The sequence below is a fragment of the Arvicola amphibius genome, chromosome 3 (genome assembly GCF_903992535.2).
Source record: "Arvicola amphibius chromosome 3, mArvAmp1.2, whole genome shotgun sequence".
NCBI classification, from domain to species: domain Eukaryota; kingdom Metazoa; phylum Chordata; class Mammalia; order Rodentia; family Cricetidae; genus Arvicola; species Arvicola amphibius.
Window position 1 is genome coordinate 133,130,354 of NC_052049.1, and position 27,327 is coordinate 133,157,680.

Below are 27,327 nucleotides of genomic sequence, written 5' to 3' on the forward strand. Positions count from 1 at the left end.
TAGGCAAATATTCAGTCACAGAGCCATATCCCCATTCCTTATTATTATTAAATTAAAGGCTTTTAAAATTTATTTTTCTTGCCAGGAAGTGGTGGCACACATCTTTAATCCTAGCACTTGGGAGGCAGAGGAAGGCAGATCTTTGAATTCAAGGCTAGCCTGATCTACAGGGTAAATGCCAGGACAGTCAGGATTACGCAGAGAAACCATATCTTGAAAAAGAATTATTTTTATTTATGTGTATGTGCATCTGTGTGAGTATATGCCACATGTGTGCAGGTCTGCAGAGGCCAGAGATTTCATCAGATGCCTTGGAGCTCAAGTTACAGGTGATTTGAGATGTTCAATATAGGTGGTGGGAACAGAACTTGGGTCCTTTGGAAGAGCTGCAAGCATGGTTTACTACTAAGCCATCTTTCCGGCCCCCTTCCACACATTTTGTTTGTTTTGTTTCATTTCTTGAAACGTTGTGGGGTATCCACCAGAGAAGACTGCTCGGCCATGGCTTTAAGCCAACAGAAAGCCTTTATTAGCTGGCCAGCGACTGACTACACTGGATGTTTGGGATCCCAGTGTAGCCCCAAGCCTTTCTCAGAGTGAGCTTTTAAGCACAAAAACCATGATATGGGGTGACATACTCCAGTTAACAAGAACAGTTAGCTGGAAGCGGAACCACAAAGCCAAAGAGCAAGAGGACACATTTAGAGACTTCCCATAACTATGGACTGTGATGGGTTAGGTCTTTGTTTTAGTTTTGGCAGGTGGTTCTGTCTTCATACCGAGTGTTAGAGCCTGAACGGCACTTCCATTATGGCATCAGTTGTGCTAAGGTCTGGGGCCTGTTACAGATATAGAGACAGGTTCTCCTGTGACCCAGGCTGGCCTTGAACTCACTATGTCGTTAAGGATGACCTTGATTTTCTGATCCTCCTGCCTGTCTCCCAAGTGCTGGGATCCCAGGTGTGTAACCACTATACCCACTTTATGGGGAGATTGAACCCCAGGCCTAATGAATGCAAGGTAAACACTCTTATCAAATGAGCTGTACCTCCAACCGTCTTCCAGGCCCCTTTAAGTTTGTGCACCCCTGAAACACTCCCAGCCTGTCCTGCTACGTTGTCTTGCCCACATCAAGCGGCATCCTGGGCAGCCTTCATTGCCCCCCCCTCAAGATTCAGAGGTCCTCACTCCCAGCCTCTGCCCTGTACCTTGATCTCTTACCTCCCCCACCCCAGGAGCCACCATCACAGCCAATACCCTGTGTTGTGCCACCCATGGGGCAGAGGCACTCAGCCTGGTGCTAGAAATCCGTGGCCCTCTGCTGAGCCCCGCCTTAGAATTTGGCCTTAAAGACAGTCAGCTCTCCTAGGAGCCATGCCATCCTTGGTTCATGACTCTCAGAGATGCAATGTCCACTCCTCTCAGGTCATTCTCTGGGTCCTTCCATCCCGAGCTTGCCGACAGCTGGGGGAGGCCATCCATCCATGCAGCGGTCTCTCTGGTTACCTTCTGTCTGCATAGTCATCTTTCCTGACTCCACCTAGCGTTGTCTTAGATTGGTATCCCTGTGTCCCAAAACGACCCCCAGAGAGGCTAATTCACACCAAGTGACGTGGTTAAGTAGTCAGCCTGGGAACAAAGAGACCTCTGCTATTTTGAGCTCTGTGATCTGGGCCATTACATGACTTTCTCAGGTAACTGCTTTTGTTGTCATGGGAAGAAGAGGAAGCAATAGTTTGTGTCTCTGAGGTGTGGTGAGAATTAAAGGAGACCATGTGTGATCCCCAAAGAGCACTCAGAGGCCACTGTCGGTGTTCTCTCACCTCTCTGAGGCACCAACAAGTGGGGATTGGCTGTCTCTTCTGTGTACCTTGTTGGTGAGAACTAAAACAGATTGAAATCTCATTTGGCACTGGCCTGTAATCTCAGCAAACTGGAGGTGGAGGCAGAAGGATCAAAGTTCAAGGTCATCTTCAGCTACAAGGTGTTTGAGGCCAGTCTGTAATACAAGAGACCCTGTCACCCTACCCCACTTCTGATCCTCAACCCCTTCACTCCCTGACAGTTCCACTGATAGGCAGTACCAGGTTACAAGCTGCGCTGCTGAGACCTAACACAGACGCCTAGGTTGATGTTCCTCGGGGACTTTGCCCATCCTAGAGCTCTGGTGCGGAACCTGGGACCCTCCTCCACCTGGAGAGAACTGATGCAGGAATCCCCACCTGTGTGTTGGCCTAAACCAGCACTGGCTTCTCTTCCAGTTCAAGCACCTGCCTCCACCTGAAATCCCAGAGCCAGCAGTGCCTCCTGGGTCTCTCGAGGAGGATCCGTTTCCTACTTGTTCATTTCTGGTTGTTGGCCAATCTGGTCCTGCGACTGTCGGGTCCAGGTCTCCAATCTTTTGCTGGCTGTAGAAAGCTCAGCATCTTTATTGTTTGTGGGAGGATTTAGGGTATGTGCCTCTGACCTACCCTCTCTAATCGCTTGATTTAAAGACTCTGAGATATTGGGCCAGCATCCGTGATCCAAGTTTCCCTGTTTCAAGGTCCTCTGTCACATCTGCAAAGTTCCTTTTGCCATATAACAGAAGCAGCCAGTAAGGTGGTACAAGCAGATCTCTGTGACTTTGAGTGCAGCCCTGGCTACGCAGTGAGACCCTGTTGTAAAGAAGAGTAGGCGCTGGAAATGAGAGCACAGGCATCGGGAGGGGCACTACGCTGCCTCTGTAGCCACCCAGACTGGGAACGTCATCTCATACCCAGGCCCTCTTTGTGCAGGGAGAAGTGTGTGCCGTTCCCTGCGCTGCTGGGACCTATGGTCCCAACTGCTCATCTGTATGCAGCTGTAGCAATGGTGGCACCTGTTCCCCTGTGGATGGCTCCTGCACTTGCCAAGAGGGTAAGTTTCCCTTCTGCTCTATCCCCAGGCTCAGTGTGCCAACAGCTGAGGATCTCAGGCTGGGCACCACTCAGGGTCAAAGGGTCTGTGCAGGTCATATTCTAGCCCAGGAGAGACTTGCCCCGTGGGAACTGAAAGGGCTTTGTGGAGATGCTGGAGGTCCACAGGGACACAGCCACTGTCAAAGGCCTGCCCACGCGGGGAATGCTGGTCATACCTGTAATCCCAGCACGTGGGATAAGGAAGTAGAAGAAACCGTAGTTCTGGATTAGCCTGGACTACAGAAAAAAGTGCTCTCTGAAAAAGCTAAGGAAGGTTCAGTCCGAGACAAGGAGAAAGAAAGGTGCACCTGGCTCCTTCCCCATTCTGGTCTTGGAGGCAGGTCTCCCTCAGGAAGCCTGCCTGGAGGCAGTGCTGGGAAGCAGGGTTCTGCATTCCCTTGGGGGTAGCCTCCTGCTTGAGGGAACAGAGGAGGGAAGGGTTCAGTCCTGGAGGCAGAAGCAGTGAAAGATTTTAGAATGGAGAAATGCTGCTGAACCCCACCCATGGCCGGGGAGGGGGACAGACACCCCAAAGGCCAGTGCTCTGGCCCAGTGGGCCCATCTCCAGGCAGCAGAAATGGCGTGAACCCTGTGTCAGGGAGGGCAATCTAGGCAGCCGTGACGACAGGGCTCCTGCCTGCACTGGGCATGACTAGGTGATACCTTTTGCCCTCTCCCCAGGGTGGCAGGGCCCGGACTGCTCCCTGCCATGTCCCAGTGGGACATGGGGCCTGAACTGCAATGAGACTTGTGTCTGTGCCAATGGGGCAGCCTGCAGCCCTTCTGACGGCTCCTGCGCCTGTACCCCAGGCTGGCTGGGGGACTCCTGTGAACTGCCCTGCCCAGTGAGTACCCACCTTGGTCCCTTGGGCCTTCTCCGGGGGGGTGGGGAGCTACATGGTCTGTAGAGAAGAGCTCTGAGTCAGGAAGTGTTAACCTGTGTGGCCTCTTCCAACCCTGTGCCTCAACCTTCCCATCTATAAAATGGCCATTCAGAAATGCGGTTCCCGTTGCTGCTCTTGCAAGCTGAACAGATTGACTGGCAGCCACCAGGGCACTCCCAGTCCCCACCCAAACCAGCAGAATGGCTCTTTCCGGGTAGCATTTGAGTTGCAATCTGGTTACTGTAACTACTAAGGATGGGGCATGGAACCAAGCCATTCAACGGCAAACCCAACTCAATCACTGAGCCTAAGGCTGCTAGACCAACTGATGAGACTGGGTGTGGATTTTCCTGCCTCCTTGAGTGTGCTTCTCCAGCTGCTTCCCATTTTTCAAGTGAGACTGGGTGGAGCCATCCTAGAACACTGAGGTGAGAATTAAGAGAACAGGACAGAGGGGGTGGGCACTTGAGACGTAGTGGGCATGCGTTTCTTTCCCCAGGGTCAAGATAGGCGATCCTCGGTCTGCGTGTGGGACAGGTGTGTCGCAATTAACAAAATACGCTTTGTTTTGTGAGAGATCTCTTGAACTCACGGCAATCCTTCTGCCTCCACCTCCCGACTGCTGGAGTTAGAGGCAGGCCTTTCCCCACCACGCCTGTCAACAACCAAGCGCATTTTAATCTACAATTTGAATGACACCTGGAGGCGATCATCACTTCCCTCTCTCCTGTTCCTATAATTTAGCCAGGCGATCATTTGCAGAGATGTTTTCACAGCCCCGCTAACACCCACTCACAAAGCCTCGCACGGTGTCCTAGTCTCCCCTCTGGAGCCCCTAAGAGCTGATGGAAGTGTGCGGACCTCTAGGGGCCGAGGTATGATGGTATTTTTCTCTCCCTCTTCCCCACAGGCTGGCACGTTTGGGCTGAACTGTAGCGAGCGTTGCGATTGCAGCCATGCCGATGGCTGTGACCCTGTCACAGGCCACTGCTGCTGCCTAGCAGGATGGACAGGTAACCTCTGCCCTGCCACTGCCCAGGTTCTCTCCTCGTGATGAGTCATCCATCAGTTTCTTCCTGCCCTCACCTGCTCCCTTTCAGCCCAGCACAGGGATGTTTATTTAAAATAGACGATGCTGAGACTCTGTTCTCAGGACGTGTGTCCATTTCGAGGCCGACAGGCACTCAGTCTGTGTACAGAGAGCATGGCTCTTCAGAACCTCAGTCTTCACGTCTGTCCGAGACGGATGAACCCTGCCACTTCTCTCCAGTCTACACCTTCACCTCCTGGTCGGTCTCAGGCCTTCCATCTTGCCCAGGTGAATCCACTCTGCACAGAGTGAGCAGAGGGAGCCTCTAAACCAGTCTTTCACTTCCGTGATTTGATGGAACTGATGTAAAAGGCCCTGGCCAGGCACAGTGGTCCACACCTGTAAGTAAACCCAGCACTCAAGAGAGAGAGGCAGGGGGAGCGGAAGTTCAAGATCATCCTTGGCCACATAGCAAGTTTAAGGCTAGCCTGGGCTACATGAGAATTCTTGTCATAAGGCTCCACCCCCTGTGACATGGGCCTGCCCAGCTCGTCTTTTCTGCCCTATTTCCATCACTTGGTCATTCCAAACACCTGAGGGTCAAAGTAAACTTTATGTATTTTATTAAAGATAGATCTCATTGTGTAGCTATGTCCAGTCCGGAACTTACTATTTAGCCCAGTCTGGCTTTGAACTTTCTGCATCATCTCCTAATCCACTCTCCCAAGTGCAAGGATTGGTTTATGGGCAAGTTCCACCAAGCCCTGGCCACTATCCTGGTTCCTCACCTCTGCACCTGCCCTCCCTCTCCTCTTGATGATTGCTCCCCATCTTACTCAGTAAATCCCTTTTCTCTTCTTCATTTAAAGAGCTGGACAAGTGTTGTGCTGCTGGGTCACACCTCCAGCCCTGATAACTCCCTTACACCAGATGAAGGTTGTCTGTGATTACCTGCCTGGGACTAAAGAGCCCCGTTTATGAATGCTGGTGACCCAGGTCCGTCCTCTGTAGCCCTCACCAGGGACCTTGGACTCCGATTTGAGTGGCTATTTGTGTAGCAGCCCTAGGAAGGCATTGCCTTACCCACCCCTGCACCCACTGTCTGCCACATGCTGAGAGAAGAAACCAGGTTGCTAAGCCAGGACCCCAGCCAGACAGTCTGGGCTTGTGAACCTCGGCAAGTCCTCTCCTCTATATGGCCCGAAAGTCTCCACCCAGAAAGCCTTGTGAGGAACCTTGGGGCTACTTTGGAATTTCTGTGACGGGTACTGTTACCTGCTCAGCACCTGGCACCGTGACCGGTGACATAAACCACAGTACAGGAAGCTCTCCGTAGCGGTGCACAAGTCAGTGCCCACTGTTTTCCAGCTGGGGAAGTTTCCAATACTCATTCCACAGGATTCTCCCACCTTTATTCTGGCAGCCAAAGGCCAGGGACGTCCCTCTACATTATGCCAGGCTGAGGTTCCCTTGCCCTGCCAGCTACCCCTCAGTGTGCACCAAGGCTCCAGCCTCCTCGCTGTCCCCGACACTGTCAGCTACAACCCAGTGGAAATCTACTTGAAATCTTCATTGCCCTAATTTTGACAGAGCTGATCTGATTTTAACGACACCCACTTTAATGACGATGCCTACAAACCTGGCTTTGATGGAGAGTCTCGGCGAGGCTTCCGCTGGCTCCACAGCCCATTTCTCCAAAGGTGGGCTGAGGCTTCTCAAACAGATGATTGATGTCCTGAGATGTCATGAGGAAGGCCAGGAATGGCAGGGAGGGTGAGGGGCAGAAACTGGGCCTCCCATACAGTGAATACCCCCTTTCCTCCCCAGAAACCCCGCTCACCTCCCGCCTGGTCTGGGCTTACACTCTGCCCCCCTCGTGATAGTTTCTACCATAGCTTATTTACCTTGCCTTGAACATAATAGGTGCTCACAAAAGTGCTTCTTGAAATCCATTGGAGAACGTCATCCGGTTTGACCACATATGGAGAGTTTAGACATTATCTACTCTGGCTCTTCTACTACAGCTAAGGAGGTGTCACGATATTAGTGTTAACACAAGGGGAAGCCCAGGTCACAGTCTGGGGAGAGAGTATTCAGTGAGTAAGTTATCTGTCATGTAGCCCAGGTTGGCTCAAACTTGCTAGGTAGCTAAGGATGACTTTGAACTTCTGAATCTTCAGCATTACAAAGACGCCCCAGGTGGGGTGTCTCTGCTGTGAAGAGCAACTAGGTCGGCGGGGATGAATTTCAGGATGCCATTGCCCCCTTCTGGTTCCGGGCAGGGGAGGTAGGAGCTAGGTATATAAAAACAGTTGTAGCAGGCAGGTGCAACTGTTTGGACTCTTGGGCAAACATGTAGGAAGGCTTCCCTGAGAAGGGCTTGCTGCTGGGTGACTGCCCATTAGTACATCGAGAGGGGCTCCTGAAAACTAAAGCTGGGAGCACCTCCTCCAGGTAGGAAGGGAGGACTTCAGAGTTTGTTTTCATTCTCCAGAAAGAGAACGAGACTGCAAATAAGAATATGAAATATACATGTATGTATGTATAGGCACTTACGTGGGGAGGATGCATGTGTGTGCATATGCACACAGAGGCCTGGGGCTGATGTCAGGAATTGTCCCCAATTGCTCTTCTACCTTATTCACTGAGACAGGGTCTCTCAATTGAATCAGAGCTCACCCGCGTGACTAGTCTTACTAGCCAGTTTGTTCCATGGAATCTAGTCTCCAGATCAAGTTACAGATGGTTGTGAGCCATCATATGGATGTTGGGAATCATACCTGGGGGCTTTTGACCTCTGAGCCATCTCTCCAGCCCTGCACTGAATTCTGTATTATAAGTTGTCTCCACAGGACATAAAGGATGTGGGAAAGATTGCAAGTTGGTTGGTAGAATGCTCACCTGGCATGCACAGAGCCCTGAGTTTCATTCCCAGCCCAGCATAAAACCAGGCATGGTGATGCATGCAGCAATCCTAGCCCTGGGGAGGTGGAGACAGGAGCATCAGAACTTTAAGGTCATCCTTGGTCCTAGATGAGTTCAAGGTCACCCTAAACAACCAGACCGTGTACAGGAGGCTTCACAGATGATATGATCATCCTTGGATATTGGTTTCTTTCATAAATACAGAGGGTCAACCACACCTATAAAGGGGAGACTGGAAGAGGTACTCAAAATCTTTAAACTGCTTTAAACCTTTCCCAAGCTTCAATTATAATCACCCCACATTCCCTGGTCTGCCTCTCAACCCCATGAAACTCCGTGGGAGAAACTATCAAAAAGGGAGTGGGGGAAATGACGCACCTGCCACGTTCTCCCTGGGGAGAAGCCACTACCCATTTTTCAGGAAGTGATACCTGAAGTCCCCCCATACTCCCCAGGAAGGTCAAAACACAAGTCAAGGCACAAGAAAGGAGGTTATTCCCAGCAGTGGGGGAGGAGGCTAGCAGCACCCCTCCCTGGCTCCCCACCCTGACTGACTCACCCTTGTTCCCTCCCTTTCCTGCAGGTAGGGCTGTAGAGCCTCAAAGGCTTGACTGTTCACTGAGTCTTCCTCCCTCCTGTTGCTCTTTCTCAGTCCCTGTCCTCCTAACAAGGCAGATGTGACTTTTAGACCAATCCTGCGCTGCCTGGAGCCTCTGAAGCTCACCTTCCAAAGACTGGCTGGTCTCCTGGGCCTGCTCCAATCACCTAGCACACACATATCAGGATGCCACTCTGCCTGGAAGGAATCCCCACCCTGGCTTTTTAAAATTCCTCCTTAGCCTCCAGGCTGAAATCAGCCCAGCTCAAATATTCTTTGAACTCAGAGGGACTGTGGATCTTGCTCCCTCTCTTACTGAGCTATTCCATCCGTTTCCCCATAGATTGCTGTTTGTCTAATCAAGGGTCAGTTATCAGCATGTGTGAGGTACAGCAAAAAGCTTTAGTTTCTTTTATATATGTGTTTATGTGATATAAAATATGTATATGCGCACACATATTTTGAAAAAGGGTCTCATGCAGCCCTGGCTGGCCTTGAACTTTCTATATAGCTGAGGATGACCTTGCATTTCTTTTTAAATTAAAAGTAAATTAGATAGAGATCATGAATGACTGCGTATGTATGACAGAGTGGGGTTGCTTGTGCCACCGCGGAGGTCAGAGGCCAACTTTAGAGTCAGCTCTGTCCTTACATTTTTATATGGATTTCAGAAATGGAACTCAGGCCACTAGGCTTTCGCACCAGGAACTCTGACTTGAGATGAGCCATCTCACTGGCCCGACATGCCCTTGATGCCAGCTCTGGTGCCACCAGCTCCTCTCTTGCTGGGCTCATCGAGCCTGCCAGGGGTCTGCCATTGTGCCGGGTTCAAGTCCAAGCTATCCGGCCTGCTGTTGTCACCCGCTCTCTATTGCAGTGACTGCCTTTGCCCAGCTGGTTCCTTTCATCTCTGAGGACTCTGGAAGGGCATCGTCTCCTCTCAGAAGCCCTCCCCGTCATCCCCACCTCCACTGGGTTTCCCTTCATCTCCCTCTTGCCCTCATCCCCGACCGCTGATCTGCCTCTGCGTTTGGTTCACAGGCATCCGCTGTGACAGCACGTGCCCCCCGGGTCGCTGGGGCCCCAACTGCTCGGTGCCCTGCAGCTGTGAGAACGGAGGCTCCTGTTCCCCAGAGGATGGGAGCTGCGAGTGTGCCCCTGGCTTCCGAGGACCCTTATGTCAGAGAAGTAAGGCTAGGCCCCCACCCCAAGGATTTCTGATTTTCCATCCACTCAGCGCCTCCCAGTCAGAAGCAGTGCTAGCCTGTAGAAGGCTGGCCTCTGGGAGCCGGGTGGTTCCCCATTTTGTGCCTTCCTCCCCTATACTGGCTGCTCTGTCCTCAAGTTCAGGGCTCAGCCTCTCGGTAGAATCAGGAGTAGCCACCAGTTTCTCTCTTCAAAAGATATGGGCCTCCAGGTGTGGAGATCCCAGACTCCCTATTTTTAAGGAGTCTCTCTTCACTGGGATGGGGGACCAAAGAGGTGACTAGGCCAGTTGTTCCCTACAAGCTTTTAACCATCATCTCCCCTCCAACACCCTCAGTCTGCCCACCAGGGTTCTACGGCCATGGCTGCACCCAGTCTTGTCCTCTCTGCGTGCACAGCAATGGGCCCTGCCACCATGTCAGTGGCATCTGTGAGTGCCTGCCAGGATTCTCTGGAGCCTTGTGCAACCAAGGTACCCTCAAGTGGTGGGAAGGCCAGGGCAGGGAACCAAGGGGCAGAAAGAGGGGAGGGTCCAGGGGTTCTCTTCCTACACTGTTGGGAACTGAGCGGCACATATGTGAAATGAGAAGTAACTGTGCCGCTAAAGGCACGGGCTCAAAGAAGCTAAATGTCATGTCTATGGTCTCACAGCTAGCAAGCGGCAGAAACAAATGCAGACTCCAGTATTCTTCTAAAAAGAAAGGCAGAAGACAAGCCAGGCATGGTAGTACATACCCATGTGATCCCAGAACTTGGGAGGCTAAGACAGAGGATTACGTATGCAGGGACAGCCTGGGCTACTTAACCTGCCTCAGAAAACCAAAGCCAGGCCTAAGTACAGTTGGAAGAATGCTTGTCTAGAGTGCATGTGATCCATCTCAAGCACTACATAAGCTGGGTGTGGTGTCATCTATCCATAAGCCCAGCATTCAGGAAGTAGAGGCAGAAGGATGGAGAAGTCCAAGGTAATTCTTAGATACACAGAGAGCAAGGGGCTAACCTGGGCTACATGAGACCCTGTCTCAAAATATATAACAAGCAAACAAAAGGTAGGAACATGAAATGAGCATTGGTACATCCAGAGTGGCCCTGAGCAAGGGCTGTGTGGAATGCCAAGTAGTAAAGGCAGAGGTTTTGTGAGGGCACAGAATGGCCATGACCCAGTCTGTCACTGGTTCCTATCCCCCTCAGGTCAACAGCACTAATCCCTGGCCCCACACAACTTCTCAGCTCAACCCTAGAATCTTCCCCAGTGTCAACTCCAGGCCTCCAGCATACTGTATAGGTGGTACTAAAGGGGCAACGAAGTTTACTGTAGCATAATTCCCCAACGAGCTAGTTTTCTGAGGGTAAGCACCTGTCTTGCAGCATTTACAGGGTTTCATGACATAAACATTTCTGCTATGGCAAATTCCAACACTATTGTCACAAATCCCTCCACATTAGCCACCATGGGAAGATAAGAGCTGGCCCCAGCATCTACCATCCACAGCTCCCTGGGTGGCGCCTGAAGCCTAGGGCAGTGTGACAGTTGGAGAGGGCCCAGGGATTCTGCAGGACTTTGGGATAACAGAACCCGGAACTGTTAGTCCACAGCAGCAGGGAATGGGTGGAAGATGCAGCAACTCAAGATGGGGAGTGGGCTAGGAAGGCAGGCTCGGGATTACTTAGAATGGCTTAGGCCATGGCTTTGCGTAAACACTCGCTAGCAGAATTTCCACTATCGTCAGTGAGAGAGAAGACATTTGAGAATAATGTGAGCTTAGAGCTAAAGGCGACTTCAAAGTCACCTAGGCAAGAACCTCACCTGGCCTGTGCTTAAACACTTCTTTCTCTTGATGAAGAGCCCACTACCTCCAGGGGAAACCATTCTTTTGATACATCATCACCGCTGAGCTGGGCTATTTTTAATATGCGCGAATAGAAGTTTGACTCCATGATGTGTTGAGGTCATAAGAAGTTTGGACCCCAGGGAAACATATGTGACAGTTTCATTTGCTTGTAACCCTCCTAGGATGGTTTAATCACCACCTGACAGGCTGAGGTTTATTTATTAAACATAGGAGACCCAGCCGTCAATAGAAGCAGGCCCAGTCTAAATTAGGAGCTTCGAAGCCCGAGAAGGAACCCTCGCAGCTCATGTCGTCTGATTTATTGCCCACTGGCCTAATGAGTATTTTCCACATATAGATCTAATGGAGTTTGCTATTAATGGCAACTGCTCTGGTTAAGTCTCAAACCTTGTAAAAAATTGAACTGACACTTTCTAATGACTGGCTTTCCAGTGAGTTACAAATTATGGACAGTGCTTCCCCAGAATCATTAAACATAGATTAAATATAACCCAATGTTTTCTTTTCACTGGCCCCCTCCTTCCCTTCCCATGCCTGACTCTTGATTCAGCTAAGAAGTCTTGCAATTAATGCATTAGACTGATCACATTAGCGGCTCTGCGGGTGAATTTGTCCGCCTTGTGTAGGGGGAAGACTTCAAAGAGAAGATTGCCTTGCTAGAGAAGTTTAGTTGTAGGGTGGAGGCTGCTGGATCAGCTCCAGCACCTGCTCCCCACCAAGCTGGTAGATAGTCCTTTGCCTCAGCCAACACCGGGGGGTGCAAGGAATGATGGGGCTCAAACTGGATCCTCAGAATAAATCGTTTCCCAGAGACAGGGAGGAGGCAGAGCAACAGGCAGTTTAGGAAGCAGAGTGGAGCCTGAGCAGCAAACAGGGCAGACTCGCCTGGGAAGGGAAGCATAGAGCCTCCTCCGATCAACCTGCCTACCTACAGCTACTAACCGAAGCCTAAGTGGGGACTCCTGTCCCTGTTTTGATGAGGAAACAGATCTAGGGGGTGGGATGGGACATGAGGGGCTTTGTTAAACTGTCCTCAGCGAAGAAACAGTAGAATTTCTTTGCTGTATAACCTCAGACAGACAGCTTAAACCTCTCCCTATGTGTCAGGGGGATTCAGTGATAGGGAGCAATGATGAAGACATTGTCAAGATTAAGTGAAAGTACTATTAGTCTTGGTGAAACATTTTGATCAGTTTCTGGTATAAATGCAAATATCATGTGTTTGCTGAAGGCATAACAAATCGAGGACCCAAATCCAAAGCCTCAGGCAGAGTCGGGTCCACCTGCCTTTATCATCTGCCCCAACCACGAGCCACATTCACAGAGGTATAGACTACATGCACATTCTGGCTACCTGGTGCCCACAGTCAGGCTAGGGAAAAGCTGGCAACGGGAGGCAGAGTGGAGGAAGGGAAGTTATTACTTTCCTGGTTTGAGACCTAAGCCAAAGGAAGCCATTTTCCTCCAAAAAAATCAATACCTACCTATTCCATGGGGGCCGAAAAGATGACTCTGTAGGTAAGAAGGCTAGCTGCTCTTGCAGAGGATCTGAGTTCACGTTCTAATACCCATGTCAGGCAGCTTAACACCTCTAACTTTACCTCCAAGGTTTCTGATGTCCTCTGCTGGCCGCCACAGGCACCGGCTCACATGTGCACATGTCTGCACACAGATACATATAAATAAATATTTACAAAACCTATTCCTGATCCTCTGATGATCACAGTAATAGAACCTTCTAGAATTCTGTGACTCCCAAGGCCTATTTCCTCAGCGTTCACTGGACAGTCAGATACAATAGAAAATGAAACCACATTGTCTGCCCTTGCAAAGTTTAGGCCAGGGGACCAGGGAGAGAGGTGGGAGAAGGGTGATGTTCGGTCCTGGTGGCCTGAGCGTCTGCTGTCTCTCCAAGCATTGTAGGGGACACCAGGAGGGGCAGGACTCAGGCTTGGCCTGAAATAGCTGTTAAGTCTCAGTAATAAGAATGTTCAAGGAAGAAGCTACTTGAAGCCTCAAATAGGGACACAGCCACCCAGAAGGGGAGAAGATAGGTGAACCAGTTAGGGAGGAAGGTCAAACACAATAAAAACCCCAAGTGACTTGGAAAGGATATATATTGTTTTGCTTAAGAACACCAGAAAGATCCAAAAGCAGGCTGCTGGGGAATGCCAAGGTAGCTGACAAGGATGTCAGTATTTTAAGGCTTGCTCCATCTTATTGTTCCAGGTAGGTGAGTCCTATAGGCAGAACATCCATAGTGGGATTTGAGGGTCAGAGGAATTTAGAAGGCACTAGTCATAGGAAAAGCACAGCAGAAAGGCCTGGATACCCTTAGAAGGAGGTGTGTGGTCCAGTAGCCCATGTGTCTAGGAGGGCAGTCAAGGATAAGCCAGGGGAGGTAGTGTAGGAGCACTGGACAAAGAGTCCAGAGATGCCACCCCATCTTACCACTTTCTATCTGTGAGACCCAGGACAAGTGATGTCTCCCCTATGTGCCTCAACCTGTCCCTGTCACAGGAATCAGAACAGGGCTTCTTGGGGGTGCTGCTGTAGGACAAGGGACACTCACTCTATGTGATGGAGGACCATCTGCCACTGCAGCTGGTGGTTCTCATCCAGATCATGTCCAGGTCATGGCTGTGGCCTAGGAACCTCTTGGGGTACAGCTGTGTGGGTGGTGACTCTTAGAGCCTGGGAAAGAAGGCAGATGCCAGGCTTCCCTGTGCCCACAGTGTGTGCTGGAGGGCACTTTGGGCAGGACTGTGCCCAGCTCTGTTCCTGTGCCAACAACGGGACCTGCAGCCCCATCGATGGCTCCTGTCAGTGCTTCCCTGGGTGGATCGGCAAGGACTGCTCACAGGGTAAGCTGTGACCCCGAAACTGCTCCTCTGTCATGGTGCCTCCACCCACAGGGCTGAACTCTTCCTGGAGACAAGAACATCTACCCAAGGCCCATTTATTTATTTGCATTATTTCTGTGTGTATGGTGTGTGTCCAAGTGCCGCAGCATGTATGTGGAGGTGAGAGGCCAGCTCTACGGCATCGCTTCTCGTCTCCCACTTTTATACGGGTTCCAGGGATCAAACTCAGGCTCACCAGGTTTGGGTAGTAAGTGCCTTTACCCACTGAGCCATCTCACTCTTCCCCGACCCTGAAAGTCCCATTTAACGCAACAGTGAACTTGCTGAGTTTCTGGTACTGACCATGGCTATTGTTACTGCAGATATTAAAGGTATCAATATTGTCAGTGCCATCAATGCTGGGAATCCTAAGAATTCACACTCCATTAGCATCTGCGTGCAGAAGGAGCATAGAGATGGGGAGGAGGGAACAAGGCTGGCATGTTGGAGTTTGTGAGTGACTAGGCTAGGGCAGCCACCCCTAGAAAAATGGGAACACCTTGTGGGATGGATCTCCCTATGAAAAATGTCCTGAGTGTCCTAAGCCTGAACAGGATGTAACAGTCTGATACAAAGGGGTCCCAGCCCTTGGCCTATGGAGCTCCCTGTCTGATGTGTAAGACAAAGCCAGTATCTGTAAGGAGGTCCCAGTTAAATGGTTAGACTTGGGGCAGTTCCATTCTGGTGGGAGACACAGGCTCCATCCTTAAACATCACAAGAACCCAAAGAGGAGATGGTCCCTGCCACTTGTGGAGAAGTCAGTATCCCCAGTGTTACTTCACCTCTATCCCTGTCAGTCCCCCTAAAAATGGAGGTGCAGGAGCCCTTGGAGCAAGACTGCCTTAATCACCCAAGATTGAGTAGACAAGAATCTCGGCCTCATAGCAATCCTAGTAGATGAAGTCAAGAGGATTCTGAGAATAGTGTAATTAAGTCCCGAAGGCCAAGAAAGATGCCCCTCTGGGTCCATCCAGGTGTCCTGGCTCTGACATGTACTCGCCTCCCCCCTTCCCTCCTGCTCCTCTCTGCCCTCCCCCTCTGCATCCCATCCACCCCCCACAGCCTGCCCATCTGGGTTCTGGGGCTCTGCCTGCTTCCATACATGCAGCTGCCACAACGGGGCGAGCTGCAGCGCCGAGGATGGGGCCTGCCACTGCACCCCTGGCTGGACTGGACTCTTCTGCACGCAGCGTAAGCCCTGCCTCCCAGCCTACTAGCCACTCCCAGTCATATGCTGCGGCCTACTGGTCACTTTGTGAATAGTCTTGGCTTGTAAAGGGGGAGGGGGGAAGAGGCTGGTCCTAGGACCAATCATACCTCAGGATCATCCAAAGTCTTGAAAGGTCAAGGCTATAGGGTACACCCCAACAATCAACAAGATCAGGCCCTTGGACCATGGGGAAGAAATCGCAGGGTTGTACAACCAAGAGACCAGAGCATGTTCTCTGCTGCTGAGGCCCTAGTTGCATGGATTACCTTGCCCCTACCCTCCACCCCTTTAGACCAAGATTCAGTGGGTACAGATGGCTCTGAGGGGCTCACTAGCCTTTATCCCGTGCTGCAGAGGAAGCAGCAGACAAGCCTGGTCCCAGCAACATCTCTGCAGTTTCCCTGAGCCCATGGCCGCTGTGATCTGTGGTCTTGTTGCAGGTTGCCCTGCAGCATTTTTTGGGAAGGATTGTGGGCACATATGCCAGTGTCAGAATGGAGCCAACTGTGACCACATCACTGGGAAATGTACCTGTCGAACAGGCTTCACCGGGCGCCACTGTGAACAGAGTAAGCAGCCCCAACCCTGTTCCTGGTATTTGGGCTGGGCTTCTGCCTATTGTAGGGGAAGCTGCTTCCTTCAACCCCCACTCCCATCCAGGACACCTCAGCTCCTGAACTTTAGACTTTGAGGACAACTTCTGAGAAAGACTTAAGGCTAACCCTACATACTCATGGTCACAGTATCTCTCGCCACTTCAGACAGGGCAGGGGTGTGGTAGGCAGGACTTTCTGGTTCTTTAAATGAGTTCAGGAGGGAGAGGCGGGTGAGGCTGCCTGCTCCTGTGCCCATGTGCCTTGACTCACATGATACACTCTACCATTCCCAGCTATCGAAGCAAAACGGGCACTCCAGTTCAAAAGGCCTCATTGAGGGTGGGATACAACTGTCCTGTTGCCACGGGCTTCCCCACCTGGAGTGGGAGGGGCGTGGAGGGTGGCTGTGTCTCACTGTTTACTTGCACTCTGCATATCATATAGGATGTGCCCCCGGAACCTTTGGATATGGGTGTCAGCAGCTATGTGAGTGCATGAACAATGCCACTTGTGACCATGTCACTGGTACCTGTTACTGCAGCCCCGGATTCAAAGGAATCAGGTGTGACCAAGGTAACACACAGGTGGCAGAATGTCTGGACAGGGGTGGAAAGGGCCCAATCATTGGTGGCTTCAGAGTTCTAACCAGACCAGTTGAGGTTTATGACGCTACCTTTTATTCATAGTTGGGAGCCTCACCTCAGAGCTTCTCCATGCATATTCTCTGGGAGTTCCCCCATGGGCTAGTGCTGGGAAGGCCAATCAGGCTAAACTGAAACGTGCCGGGTTTGACTTCTGCCACTCCCTGCTAGGTGTCTCTGGGCAGGTCATTTCCTTTGCTGGGCCTTTTACTCCACATTCAACTGAGTAGATGTTAACCTTTGTCCAAAGGGCTCAACTGAACTCTAGAGCTACAGCTTGGCAACATCCATGGTACATCTGAGGGGATCAAGGAAGGCCTTGGCGCATGCCTGGCACATATGAGCACTCTGTAAATGGTGGCTTTGTGCATGTAAAAACCTCTTTGTAAAGTTTTGTAGGCTTGAGAGGTTATTGTTGGTTCTAGAAGTTGGGAGCAGAAAACAGGCTCTCAATTACCCATGTCAGACAAACTTACTTGGCAGTCTGAAGCCATGCAGTTGAGGCAAAAATGCAGCATTTTCCTCCCTAGACTGAAAGCCAGCTCTCTCCAGGCAGCAGCAGAGAGCCAGGGAGAGGTCCAGATGCTGCCCAGCTGGAGAAGAGACCCTCACCTGAGCAGTCTCAGAGGGACCTAACCACACATATATAATCAAGAGTTGTGTCTTGGGGCAGTAACAGGCAGTCACAGAGCTCCCCGCTGTCAAGGCCAGTCTATCATTTGGTGCTTATGACTCCCTGGGGACATTGGGGTTACTGTTCCCATGGACATTTTAATCACATAGCTGGGAAGCAGGAAGAGTAGCTGAAGCCAGTTTTTCCTGACTAAGTTACTGGTTGGGTGAACTTAGACAAGTTACCTAACCTTGGTGACTCAGTTTACTTTTGCAACTGTGTGGAAAAGGTAAATAATTAGTTCCCCTTTTGTAGGCTTGACACAATGATAAAATAACTTTAACTCATGTGTGGACCTGAGTAAATATTCAGTAAGCATTTATTTTGCTTCACACTTAAATCACATTTTCTTCTTGTGACCCTGGGACTTGATCATTCTGGCACTAGAAGAAACGGAGGCACTGTGAGGGTTGAGATTAGGTGGGGATAAAGGGGCAAAGCCAGGAAGTATACTGGAATCAGGCCCGTCTCTGGCTCAGGCCTCCCTCTGCCCACAGCTGCCCTCATGATGGATGAACTGAATCCCTACACCAAGATCAGTCCAGCTTTGGGAGCAGAGCGGCACTCAGTGGGTGCTGTCACGGGCATCATCCTCCTGTTGTTCCTGGTTGTGGTGTTGCTGGGCCTGTTTGCCTGGCGACGGAGGCGGCAGAAAGAAAAAGGCCGTGACTTGGCTCCTCGTGTCTCCTACACCCCAGCCATGAGGATGACCAGCACAGACTACTCTCTCTCAGGTCAGGTTATGCCCCAACATCTATCTCCCCCCACCCAACACACACACAACTCAGCAGGCCTGCAGTCTTCGCAGGAACATCTATATTCTTGGTTCAACGTGGGTGGTTCGTTATACCTGCAGGGTGGGTAGCTAGGCCCAAGGATGGTAATCCCATAGAGAAAATGGAGTTGGAGAAGTCTGCAGTTCCAGGGGAGTGTTGCTTACTGGAGCCCAAGCTGGGTGCCAACCCCCCACATCCCCACCCCTCTCATCAGGCTGTGTCTATAAGAGATGTATAGTAAGTAGCAACTTTTCTAAGCAACAGAGAGGATAGTTCCCTGTGTGAAGCCTGAGTACCTACTGACTTTTGCTTTCTCTGGGAGAGCCTCAGGTCATCCCTGAGGAGCACCCCAGAAGTGAAGTAACAGGTGAAGGGGTGCCTCACTTAGGAGAGGTCTGCATGTTTGATAAGAGCCCTGTGTGCTTAGATATGGCATCCCGTGGTAGTCTGAGAGAGGATGTATGAAACTGACCAGATCCTTTCTCTCCCCTGAACTGATTGATACCTTGAAGAGAAGGCTTTCTGCTTCATATTTAGCTAACCAGTAGAGGTTCCCAAACACCCTGGTGTTGGTTAGGCCTGCACTGTTGAGGAGAGGGTGGTGACCTTCCAATGGCTTGTAGCTGATCTATAGTCTCCTTTACCTTGTGTTTAAGAGCACCTAGACCACATCTGCCATTCCTGCTAAGTGCCACCTGCTGTGTGCCAGCTCTATGCCAGGAACAGGATAGACAGCTGGCCCCAGTACAGACGTTGCCTTCAGAGACCTCTGGGGTCTAGCCAAAGCCAACATCTTCTGATGAAAGCCGAGGCCCATTTAGATTTGGCAGTTTTCTTCTATAATGACAATGAGCAGGAATGGCTGATTTTCCCCAGTCCTGAAGAAACTTCAGAAGAGCTAGGGTCAACAAGAATGGAGTTCTCTATGTACTTATTACTAGTGTCTGACCATAGGGGGAAGCAAGGGAAAGTCAATCTACCTAAAATAGAAACTCAAAGACATAAAGCCAGAGTCAGCAGTGAACAGCTTCCAGCTGACCATGATAACCCATATTAGCAATCCTGGTCTGTAAGCTACACAGAGGGCTGGCATTAGTAAGAAGAAAACATGGCTGGCTCTCTTGCTTGCTTTAGAGCTACTGGATGCCAGGTAGCTTGGAGGATGTGGGGGATTTGGCTGTCTTTGCAGGGGACACTCAAAAATGCCCAGCCCCAGCTTTAGTTTGGGGCATCTCAAACAAGGACAGGTGTTTGATGGAATATGGCTCCTTGTTCTCTTCCCAGATTTGTCTCAAAGTAGCAGCCATGCCCAGTGCTTTTCCAATGCCAGCTACCACACACTGGCGTGCGGGGGGCCTGCCACCAGCCAGGCCAGCACTCTGGACAGGAACAGCCCCACCAAGGTACTGGCCCCTTGGCTCCCCAGCCCTCACCTACAATCCTCTCCATTAAACACTCCCTTCTGCCCAGGAAGGAAATGCACCCCAACATGGAGGCTGTGTGGAACTTCTACATTAAGAACGATCTTAAGACTCGTGGTACATAAGAACACTCTGAATCATGAAACTGGGAAAGAGTATATTTTATGGAGACAGCAAGCTCTATCCCACGCAACTACACCATGCTGCCCACTCATTGGAACTTATCTGCACCTTGTGTACAGATAACTAGTACCTACCAGAACACAGTAACATCACATGCAACCATCTTATCCCACACCCGTGTATACCATGTAACCACTTTGGTCATGTGCCAATACATATACTCAAAATGTATGTGTTTACCACAAATTACTACAGTGTGTTAGCAATATACTCTGAAGTAACTCACTATTCAATTAACTATTTGATGCCTCTTAAACTTGGGCAAACATGTCATCAATACACACATCAGATAGGAACCCAAATGCTAGCTAGTGTTCTTGCTGAAAGGGGGTGGACCAGTGGTGTGTTCTCCCCGACAGCTCCAAGCATAGCACTAAGTCACAGAATGAATAGGTGTCTTTAGTCACAAATATTCCAAACCTTAGATTTCTCATAATATATGTATGTATATGTAAACAGACAAGACAGCATGTAGTACATCCCTTGATGGACCAGTAAGAGGCAGTGTGAGAGGCTGAGACATGAACAGCTCCAAGGATAAGGTTTGTGAGGGGCTCTTGCCATACATACCTCCTAACACCTACCTAAACACGTGCCAAACACATACATTCAGAATGGCAGGACCATTTGGGGAGTGACAATCCTGGAATACCTGGCTTCCTGTACCATCATTTATCCCGGACCAGGGGCACAACTTTCATATTTTAGGCCTCTTCCCTGGAGCTCTGAGAATCCCTTCCTCCCCATCGGTCCACTGAAGAATGACCACCAGCCCACAGACCTGGGGGTTGCTTTTCTATGAAACAGGCAAGTTGTATGCAGGTTACTCAGAAGCCCAATAGCTTTGACGACTCTGCCTGTCATCTTCCAACAAGGCTCTTGTGTGCAGGCTCAATTCAGCTTTTAGCTTGAGGAGCTGTGAGAAGAGAATTTAGTTACCCATCAGGCAGCCCTTGATTAACTCCAGCCATGTTATCAAAGCTGCAGCAGGCTAGAGGCACAAGCCAGGGATGGGACAGAGGTTCCAGGCCACAACATTATTTGTGCAAGAGCCAGCTACTCTTTCAGTAGAGGACTGGTTTGGCTCCCATCACAGGGCTGAGACTGGCCCTATGTACACAAGAACCCCTCCTGGGAGATAGAACATCTGGAGCAAAGGTAGGCACTGTCATGAAGGGGACAGGCAACTGTGACCTGAATTCTAGAGCCAGCTTTGCCTTTGGCTTCTGTGTATCTGAGTATGGTCCCACATCTGAAATAACATCCTTTCCTCACATAAAGGGCTGCTAAGAGAATGCAGGGAGAGGACTGCATCAGTCTCATGACTGGAACTTCCCCTTGGTCACATTAGACTTTCATATATGGCCCAGGAGCAAGAACTGCAGGCAGCCCCTACCTCTGTGCTGGGGATGCCCTATGACAGAGTGTCTCCTCCCCCTCCTCCCCGACCTGTCCCCGCAGCATAACTCCATATGCCACAGGGGCCTAAGAACTTGGTTTGGGCATATGCTCTTTTCATTGGCCTCAACTACAGCATGGTAGTTTGTCATATAATATTTGTCTGGTCCTTCTTTACTCAGTCATCCAGGGTCTGGGAGCTCAGGAACATCTTACCAAGTACCAACTTGGGGAAGGGCAGCTAAGACGTGAGGTATTAACTGGCTCTCCTCTTCAAACAGCTCAGTAACAAGTCCCTTGACAGAGACACAACAGGCTGGACCCCCTACAGCTATGTGAACGTGTTAGGTCAGTAGTGGTTTGAGTCATCATCCCCATCGGTCCCACCCTGATCTCTGTACTGAGGGGAGCTGCCCCACCTCAAAGCAAGAGAGTTGAGTCCTGAGCATGGCTTTCCCTGTGGTGTACAGGAGTGCATGGTTGTAGCCCACTGACTACCAGGGATGGAATGTGGAGATTTCCAGGTGGAAGCAGAAAGTGTATTTGCCACAGGCAGAAAAGGATCCTCTGCCTGATACTTTTCAAGGCTTCTACCCTCTGCCCCAGTGGAGGGTGGAATGGAATGGGAGGGGAAGAGAGGAGGACAGATAACCCCAGTCCCTTTGGATGCTACATGGAGATCTTGATTCCTTCTGGCCTGCCCCTTGCCCTACCCTGTGCTTCTCACCCCCTTCCCCTGCCATCCAGGCCCTGGGAATAATGGCTCCTCCCTGTCATTCCTCTCACTAGACTCCCATTTCCAGATCAGTGCCCTGGAGGCCAGGTACCCGCCCGAGGACTTCTACATTGAACTTAGACACCTCAGCCGCCACAATGAGCCACACTCACCAGGTCAGACCCCCAGCCTTTCCTTCCACCCCATAGCGGACTGCGCTACACCCTGTCCCTGATTCCATGGAGCCTTCCCGTGATTAGTCTATAGCTCCTAAGCCCTACCCAAAGGCAGCAGTTTGTCCCAGTCCTTCTTACTACCCTGTTCACCCTTGCCATGCTAGCTGATGTGGACAAACTGGGATTGCTTATGGAGGGGACACAGCCTGGCTATACTCTGTTCTGCAACATGCGACCCAATAATGATGTAGATAACAGAATGTTGGCTCTCTGGACAAAAAGATCCCCAGAAAGGCCCCAGACCTAACAGTGGCTCAAACTGTATCTTCTTAGAAAATGACGTAGGGTTGTTGAGAAGAGACTGGGAAAAGGTAGGCAGATCTACCACTAAGTATCCTCTGGACTCAAACACTGAGCTCAAAAGTGGTGGCCTGAGAGGGGTGTGAAAAAGACACTTGGCAAGTGAGTCCTGAAAGGAGGAACATGTGCATCAGTTACAAAAATGAATGTCAAAAGAGTACAAAGGATAGACACGGGATGCGGCCTCCCTACAAAGTAGCTCTTCTAGGGTACCTTAGGGCAGGGCCTCAGAATGCTAGCCAGCTCTAGGTGACTCTTAATGCTCCACTGAAACTAAGTCAACTTCCTCAGGTCTGTAGTCTGGGAAGCATGAAGGTTCGGAATTCATCTTGTTGAGTAGGCATCGTTACAAAGACCCTGCTGGCTGTAAGTCAACTATGGCTAAGCTGCCCTCACTTCACTTGAGGCCACTGTGATCCAAATAGGAGCTTGGGAGCACCTGGGCCTCATAAGGACTCAGCCCTAGTTCCTCCATGTTCCACAGACCTTCAATCACTGTAGCTAGAGCACCTCACACCAGTCTTTGTTAGCTCACAGCCAGCTAACTGTGGCTACTGGGAGAGAACCTGAGGCTCTACCACAACTCAACTTTGTATTTGCTTGTATATTCTTGAAAGTCTCTGGTATTCTTTGGACAGCTGTTTCTTAAAGAGGGGAGCTAACATTGTAGCCACCCCCCTTTCTTCAAGCAGAGCAAAGGAAATCCTTGACTAAGTGTTAAACTAGGTCAACATGGCCTGCTACAGGTTTAAGGGTATGGGCTTCTTGGGCACTTTTAGGATGGTGTGCTTCTGCCATACCACTCAGGAAGGTGTAAAAGGTGGGCACATAGGCATGGTCTGCAAATTCAACTTGGGAAAACTTAATGTGGAGGAAGGATCCTAGTATTAGTGGGTTTGTCTTTGGTGTCACAAATGTGGGATAGTTAACTGGAGTTAGACTATATTTTAGTAAGTATTTGCCAACTACCTTCCTGGTACTGTTTTCAATTAAAGACCAAGGTGTATCTGGTTTAAGAACCCATACTGCTCTTGGTTCCCAGTACCCATATCAGACAGTTCACAACCACCTGAAACTCCAGCTCCAGGTGATCCAATACCTCTGGCATCTGCGGGCACCTGTACTCATGTACTATATATGTAGATGTCTATTAAAATAGAAATCAATCTAAAACAAAGGACTAAACCCCCAAAAAAAACTCCCAAAGACAAAACGAAACACCGGGGAGGGTGGGGTAACTATAAGTTAGTCATTCCTGTCCCACCCCTGGGGTCACTTATAGCAATCCACTCAAGTTTATGTCCTGCCTGTGGCTAGAGCTCAGGACCATGCGTTCTGGGAACCTAAAAAAAAAAAAAAAAAAAAGCTAACAGCAAAATTAAGAAAGAAGTCCTTAGGGCTGAAAAACACTGGCACCATTTTCAGGAACAAAGCTCTACTTCCCCACGCCCTTCAAAATGAGTGACTGAGCAAGCGGGCTGTGGCTGGGAATGACTGTTCTTCCCGGAAAGTAAACTAATTAAGTAACCCAGCTACTTGTCTATTTCTCCCTGGCCCCCATCAGAGCAAAGAGGTGAGAAACCCTGTCTCCAACTCCATTCTGAAACCAAGAGAAAGGAGAATCAGAATTCTCTGCATCTGGAACCCTCCAGCTAAAGGTCTAGCTTTATTCCTTACCCTGTGCCTCTAGAGCCTGGCACTTCACCTACAGAGATCCTGAAAGGCAGGTGCAGACTAAAAGGAAAGAAAAAAAAAGGTTGCAGCCCATCTGATGTGATGGACCCTTTAAGAATCCCTCTGTGTTCAAAACTATTTAGAATAGATTAAATCCAGAATAATTTGCTAGGAGTAAACTATTTTCTGGGTAAAAGAAGAAAAAAGCAAGGAGAGGAGGAAGCCACTAGCTGTCTAAGGAAACCTCACCCTGTATTTTCTTTCCTTCTGTTTCTATGCAGGCACTTGTGGAATGGACAGACGTCAGAACACATACATTATGGACAAAGGCTTCAAAGGTAGAGTATCTAATCCTGATGTCCTGTTACCGATCTGAAACGGCAAGGAATACTGCCTGGGAGAAAACTGTAGACCTTTATGTCCCTTAAAAAAAAACAAAAAAGCTAAAAAGATCACAGGACCAGAGTCACTGGGTGGCTCTGCCCAGGAGGAGCAATCCTAATAATAATAAATTCATCTTTCCAGTGCAGTTGCACCTGCTCAGCAAACACTTGTGGGTTTGTTATAGATGCCAACTAAATGTCTTCGGAAATGTAGACCATCATTATCCAACCAATTAGTACGAGCTAAATTGATTATAAATCTCAAATAAAGTCAATCTACCTGCCCCAGAGGCCTTCCATTGTACTGGCAAGGACCACCACCTGCACCTGCTACCTTTCTGGGGCACAAGGAATACAAATGATGCCCAGTGTTAAACAGCCCCTACCCTCGGGAGATCTCTGCGCACAAGAGCAGGGAAGCCAAGACAGACCCCTACGCCACAAGAACTACATACAAGGTGGACAATCCCTCTAGGAAGTCTACAGGTGAAGCCAAAAATCAAAGATCAAGTCCAGTCCCCCATCCCCCAATTAGGTCCTCGGTTTAAATGCTGGAACATGTGAGCTAGGCAGGGTGTCTTGGAACTCTGTCACTTATTAACCGTGTGTTTCCTAAGGTTGTTTCTTCATCTGCAAGGTTGGGATATTTATGCCTGTCCTGTTGACTCATGCCTGTCTTATTATCTAACAAGGTTATCTTGGGTGTCCAATAAAATCGGATGAGAAGTGCTTTTGTATATTATAAAAGTGGTACCAACGTGATGTCTCTGGGGAATGTCTCAGTCAAACCGAAAGAGCAGTAACAGAAGTCAGCAAGGATCCCACTGATATTCTATATCTACCTCTGCACCAGAATCGCCCCACAAATGTTCAAATTGCAGGTTTATACCAGCATCAGATGCAGTAGATGGAGAGGGGGTCCCTTCACTCTGCAATTAAGAGGAGTATCTCAGGCTATCCTTATATAATTTATTATCCAACTATATTTGTCTAAACTGCCCCAGATTTCCCAGGTTCTGACCTTTCAAACCTAGCATGGCCATCTCCTAATCAAGGAGAAAGGAGAGCAACTTGTGTACAACTCTTGGGAAGCTGGCTATCAGAAGTAAACGAGCAAAACTTCGGAGGTGGTGTGTTCTACAAGAAAAAGAACAGCAGGGCTAACCATTTAGGATATGCAAAGCCCAGGAGACCTGTTTGAGGAGGGAGAGCCCAAGTTCCAAGTTAGCCTATAGGCAGCATTACCCTTGGAGTTTGATTATGGCAAGTTTCTGAGGATTCTGGCTTAAATAATCGCCATTTCGGGATGTAAGGATGCCAACAGAAGAGTCATAATGCCACTTGTTCACTATGACCCAAAATCTGTTTCTCAATGTGGAATGGGGACTTGGAGGGCTCTCCCAGGGCCTCTGCGGCTCTGAGAAACTGCATGACTCAATGGAGAACAGCTCACCCAGGCCCTGAGACTAGCACACCTTCGCTATACACTTTGTCATCCTGTGCATGGTGATTAGGGTAACTACTTTTAAACTCAAAACTATAAATGTAAAACAAAGCCAATGAAAGCCAGTCTCTACCTGGGCATCATTGCATTCCTGTCTCCTGGAGTCATCTCAGTGCATGGCTCTGATCAGCCTTCAGAGAGAGAGAGAGAGAGAAAGCTGTGTAGGCAAATGTACATGTTGGGGGCCAACATGGCACAACAGAATTCAAAAAGAGGCCAGTGAAATGCTACAAAACTCATGGAACAAATCCTACTTACAGGCTAAATTCCCCAAATATCCGTGACCAGCTACTTCCTGTCACTTATTTAAACTATTTCCTAAAGCAATAGGGGCGAGCCAACCCCACAGGACTAGTTAAGAGTCTAGAGGTGTGTGTGTTTGTGTGGCAGGTGCCAGAGAATGAAACATTTGGGTCCCAGTTCAGTCGTATGGTGCTCACTAGACACAGCAGTCCATGTGGGTCTTGGCCTCTTTAAAAGGACAGCTGTAACAGCACCATTGCTAAGGTCACCCAACTCTGACATTCTAACAGTCCTAATTCAGGTAACATCTACCTTTTTCTCTAACTGGGAACTCCACTCACTGTCACCCTGGGAGACTGAAGGAGATTGCTTACACAGCTAAGCACCTGTCTTACCTTTTTCTGCAGCATAATGACTGTTCAATAAACTGTCACATGTCCAATTCCTTGTCTGTCATGCATTCAGAGTCTGACAGAAAAAAATCTACTCTCTACCTTCTGTCTGGGAATTCTTGAGCCTGTACTGCCATTCCGACAACCTGTGCTCCCTTGCCAGCCACTCCTTCAAGTAACTTTGGGTTCTCAGACATTCAGAAGCCCACTGAATTCCTGACAACTCTTGTGGTTGGCCAGTGTTTTCTGGATCTTAGACACCACTCTACTCCCACCCCCACTTCACCCCTCCCCATATCCTATTTCTCACCGAAGTGAAGAACTTAACCCCAGGAACAGAAGCAGCAGTGTGACCTCCTATTGATAGCAGTAGCTCAGAGGTGATCAACAGATACTTAGTGCCTGAGTTTCTACATACATTTGAGTAACTTGGGCCTTAAATGGCTATCAGGCCTTAACAGATTCAGAACATATTCACAGAACAGCTTTGAGAAGTTGTTTCCTCTTTATATTTGTGCTTCCTCAAAAAATGAAGATGTTCATTCCAGAAACCCATCTTGGCTGTGATAATATGCATGACTGCACATGGTCCAGGAGGAAACAAAGAGAGTAAATGTCAGGGCATTTGGAAGACTGCATGCTT

At 49.6% G+C, this 27,327-nt stretch overlaps 1 protein-coding gene across 13 annotated transcripts in view; it reads left to right on the plus strand.

Moving 5' to 3' along the window:
• Megf11 (multiple EGF like domains 11) overlaps positions 1 to 27,327 on the plus strand; it is a 213,141-nt gene that overhangs the window by 179,409 nt on the left and 6,405 nt on the right. For 2 of the 13 annotated variants that reach the window (XM_038323231.1, XM_038323233.1), the window contains 14 exons: positions 2,778 to 2,898; positions 3,621 to 3,784; positions 4,734 to 4,836; positions 9,418 to 9,564; positions 9,920 to 10,054; positions 14,171 to 14,299; positions 15,402 to 15,530; positions 15,990 to 16,118; positions 16,590 to 16,718; positions 17,957 to 18,193; positions 19,520 to 19,638; positions 21,519 to 21,585; positions 22,027 to 22,128; positions 24,444 to 24,500. In XM_038323231.1, the coding sequence (XP_038179159.1) occupies positions 2,778 to 2,898; positions 3,621 to 3,784; positions 4,734 to 4,836; positions 9,418 to 9,564; positions 9,920 to 10,054; positions 14,171 to 14,299; positions 15,402 to 15,530; positions 15,990 to 16,118; positions 16,590 to 16,718; positions 17,957 to 18,193; positions 19,520 to 19,638; positions 21,519 to 21,585; positions 22,027 to 22,128; positions 24,444 to 24,500 (1,768 nt within the window). Of the gene's footprint in view, positions 1 to 2,777; positions 2,899 to 3,620; positions 3,785 to 4,733; positions 4,837 to 9,417; positions 9,565 to 9,919; positions 10,055 to 14,170; positions 14,300 to 15,401; positions 15,531 to 15,989; positions 16,119 to 16,589; positions 16,719 to 17,956; positions 18,194 to 19,519; positions 19,639 to 21,518; positions 21,586 to 22,026; positions 22,129 to 24,443; positions 24,501 to 24,834; positions 25,981 to 27,327 lie in introns of those variants that run through there. The other 11 variants (XM_038323239.1, XM_038323244.1, XM_038323236.1 and 8 more) reach the window with 10 other exon arrangements.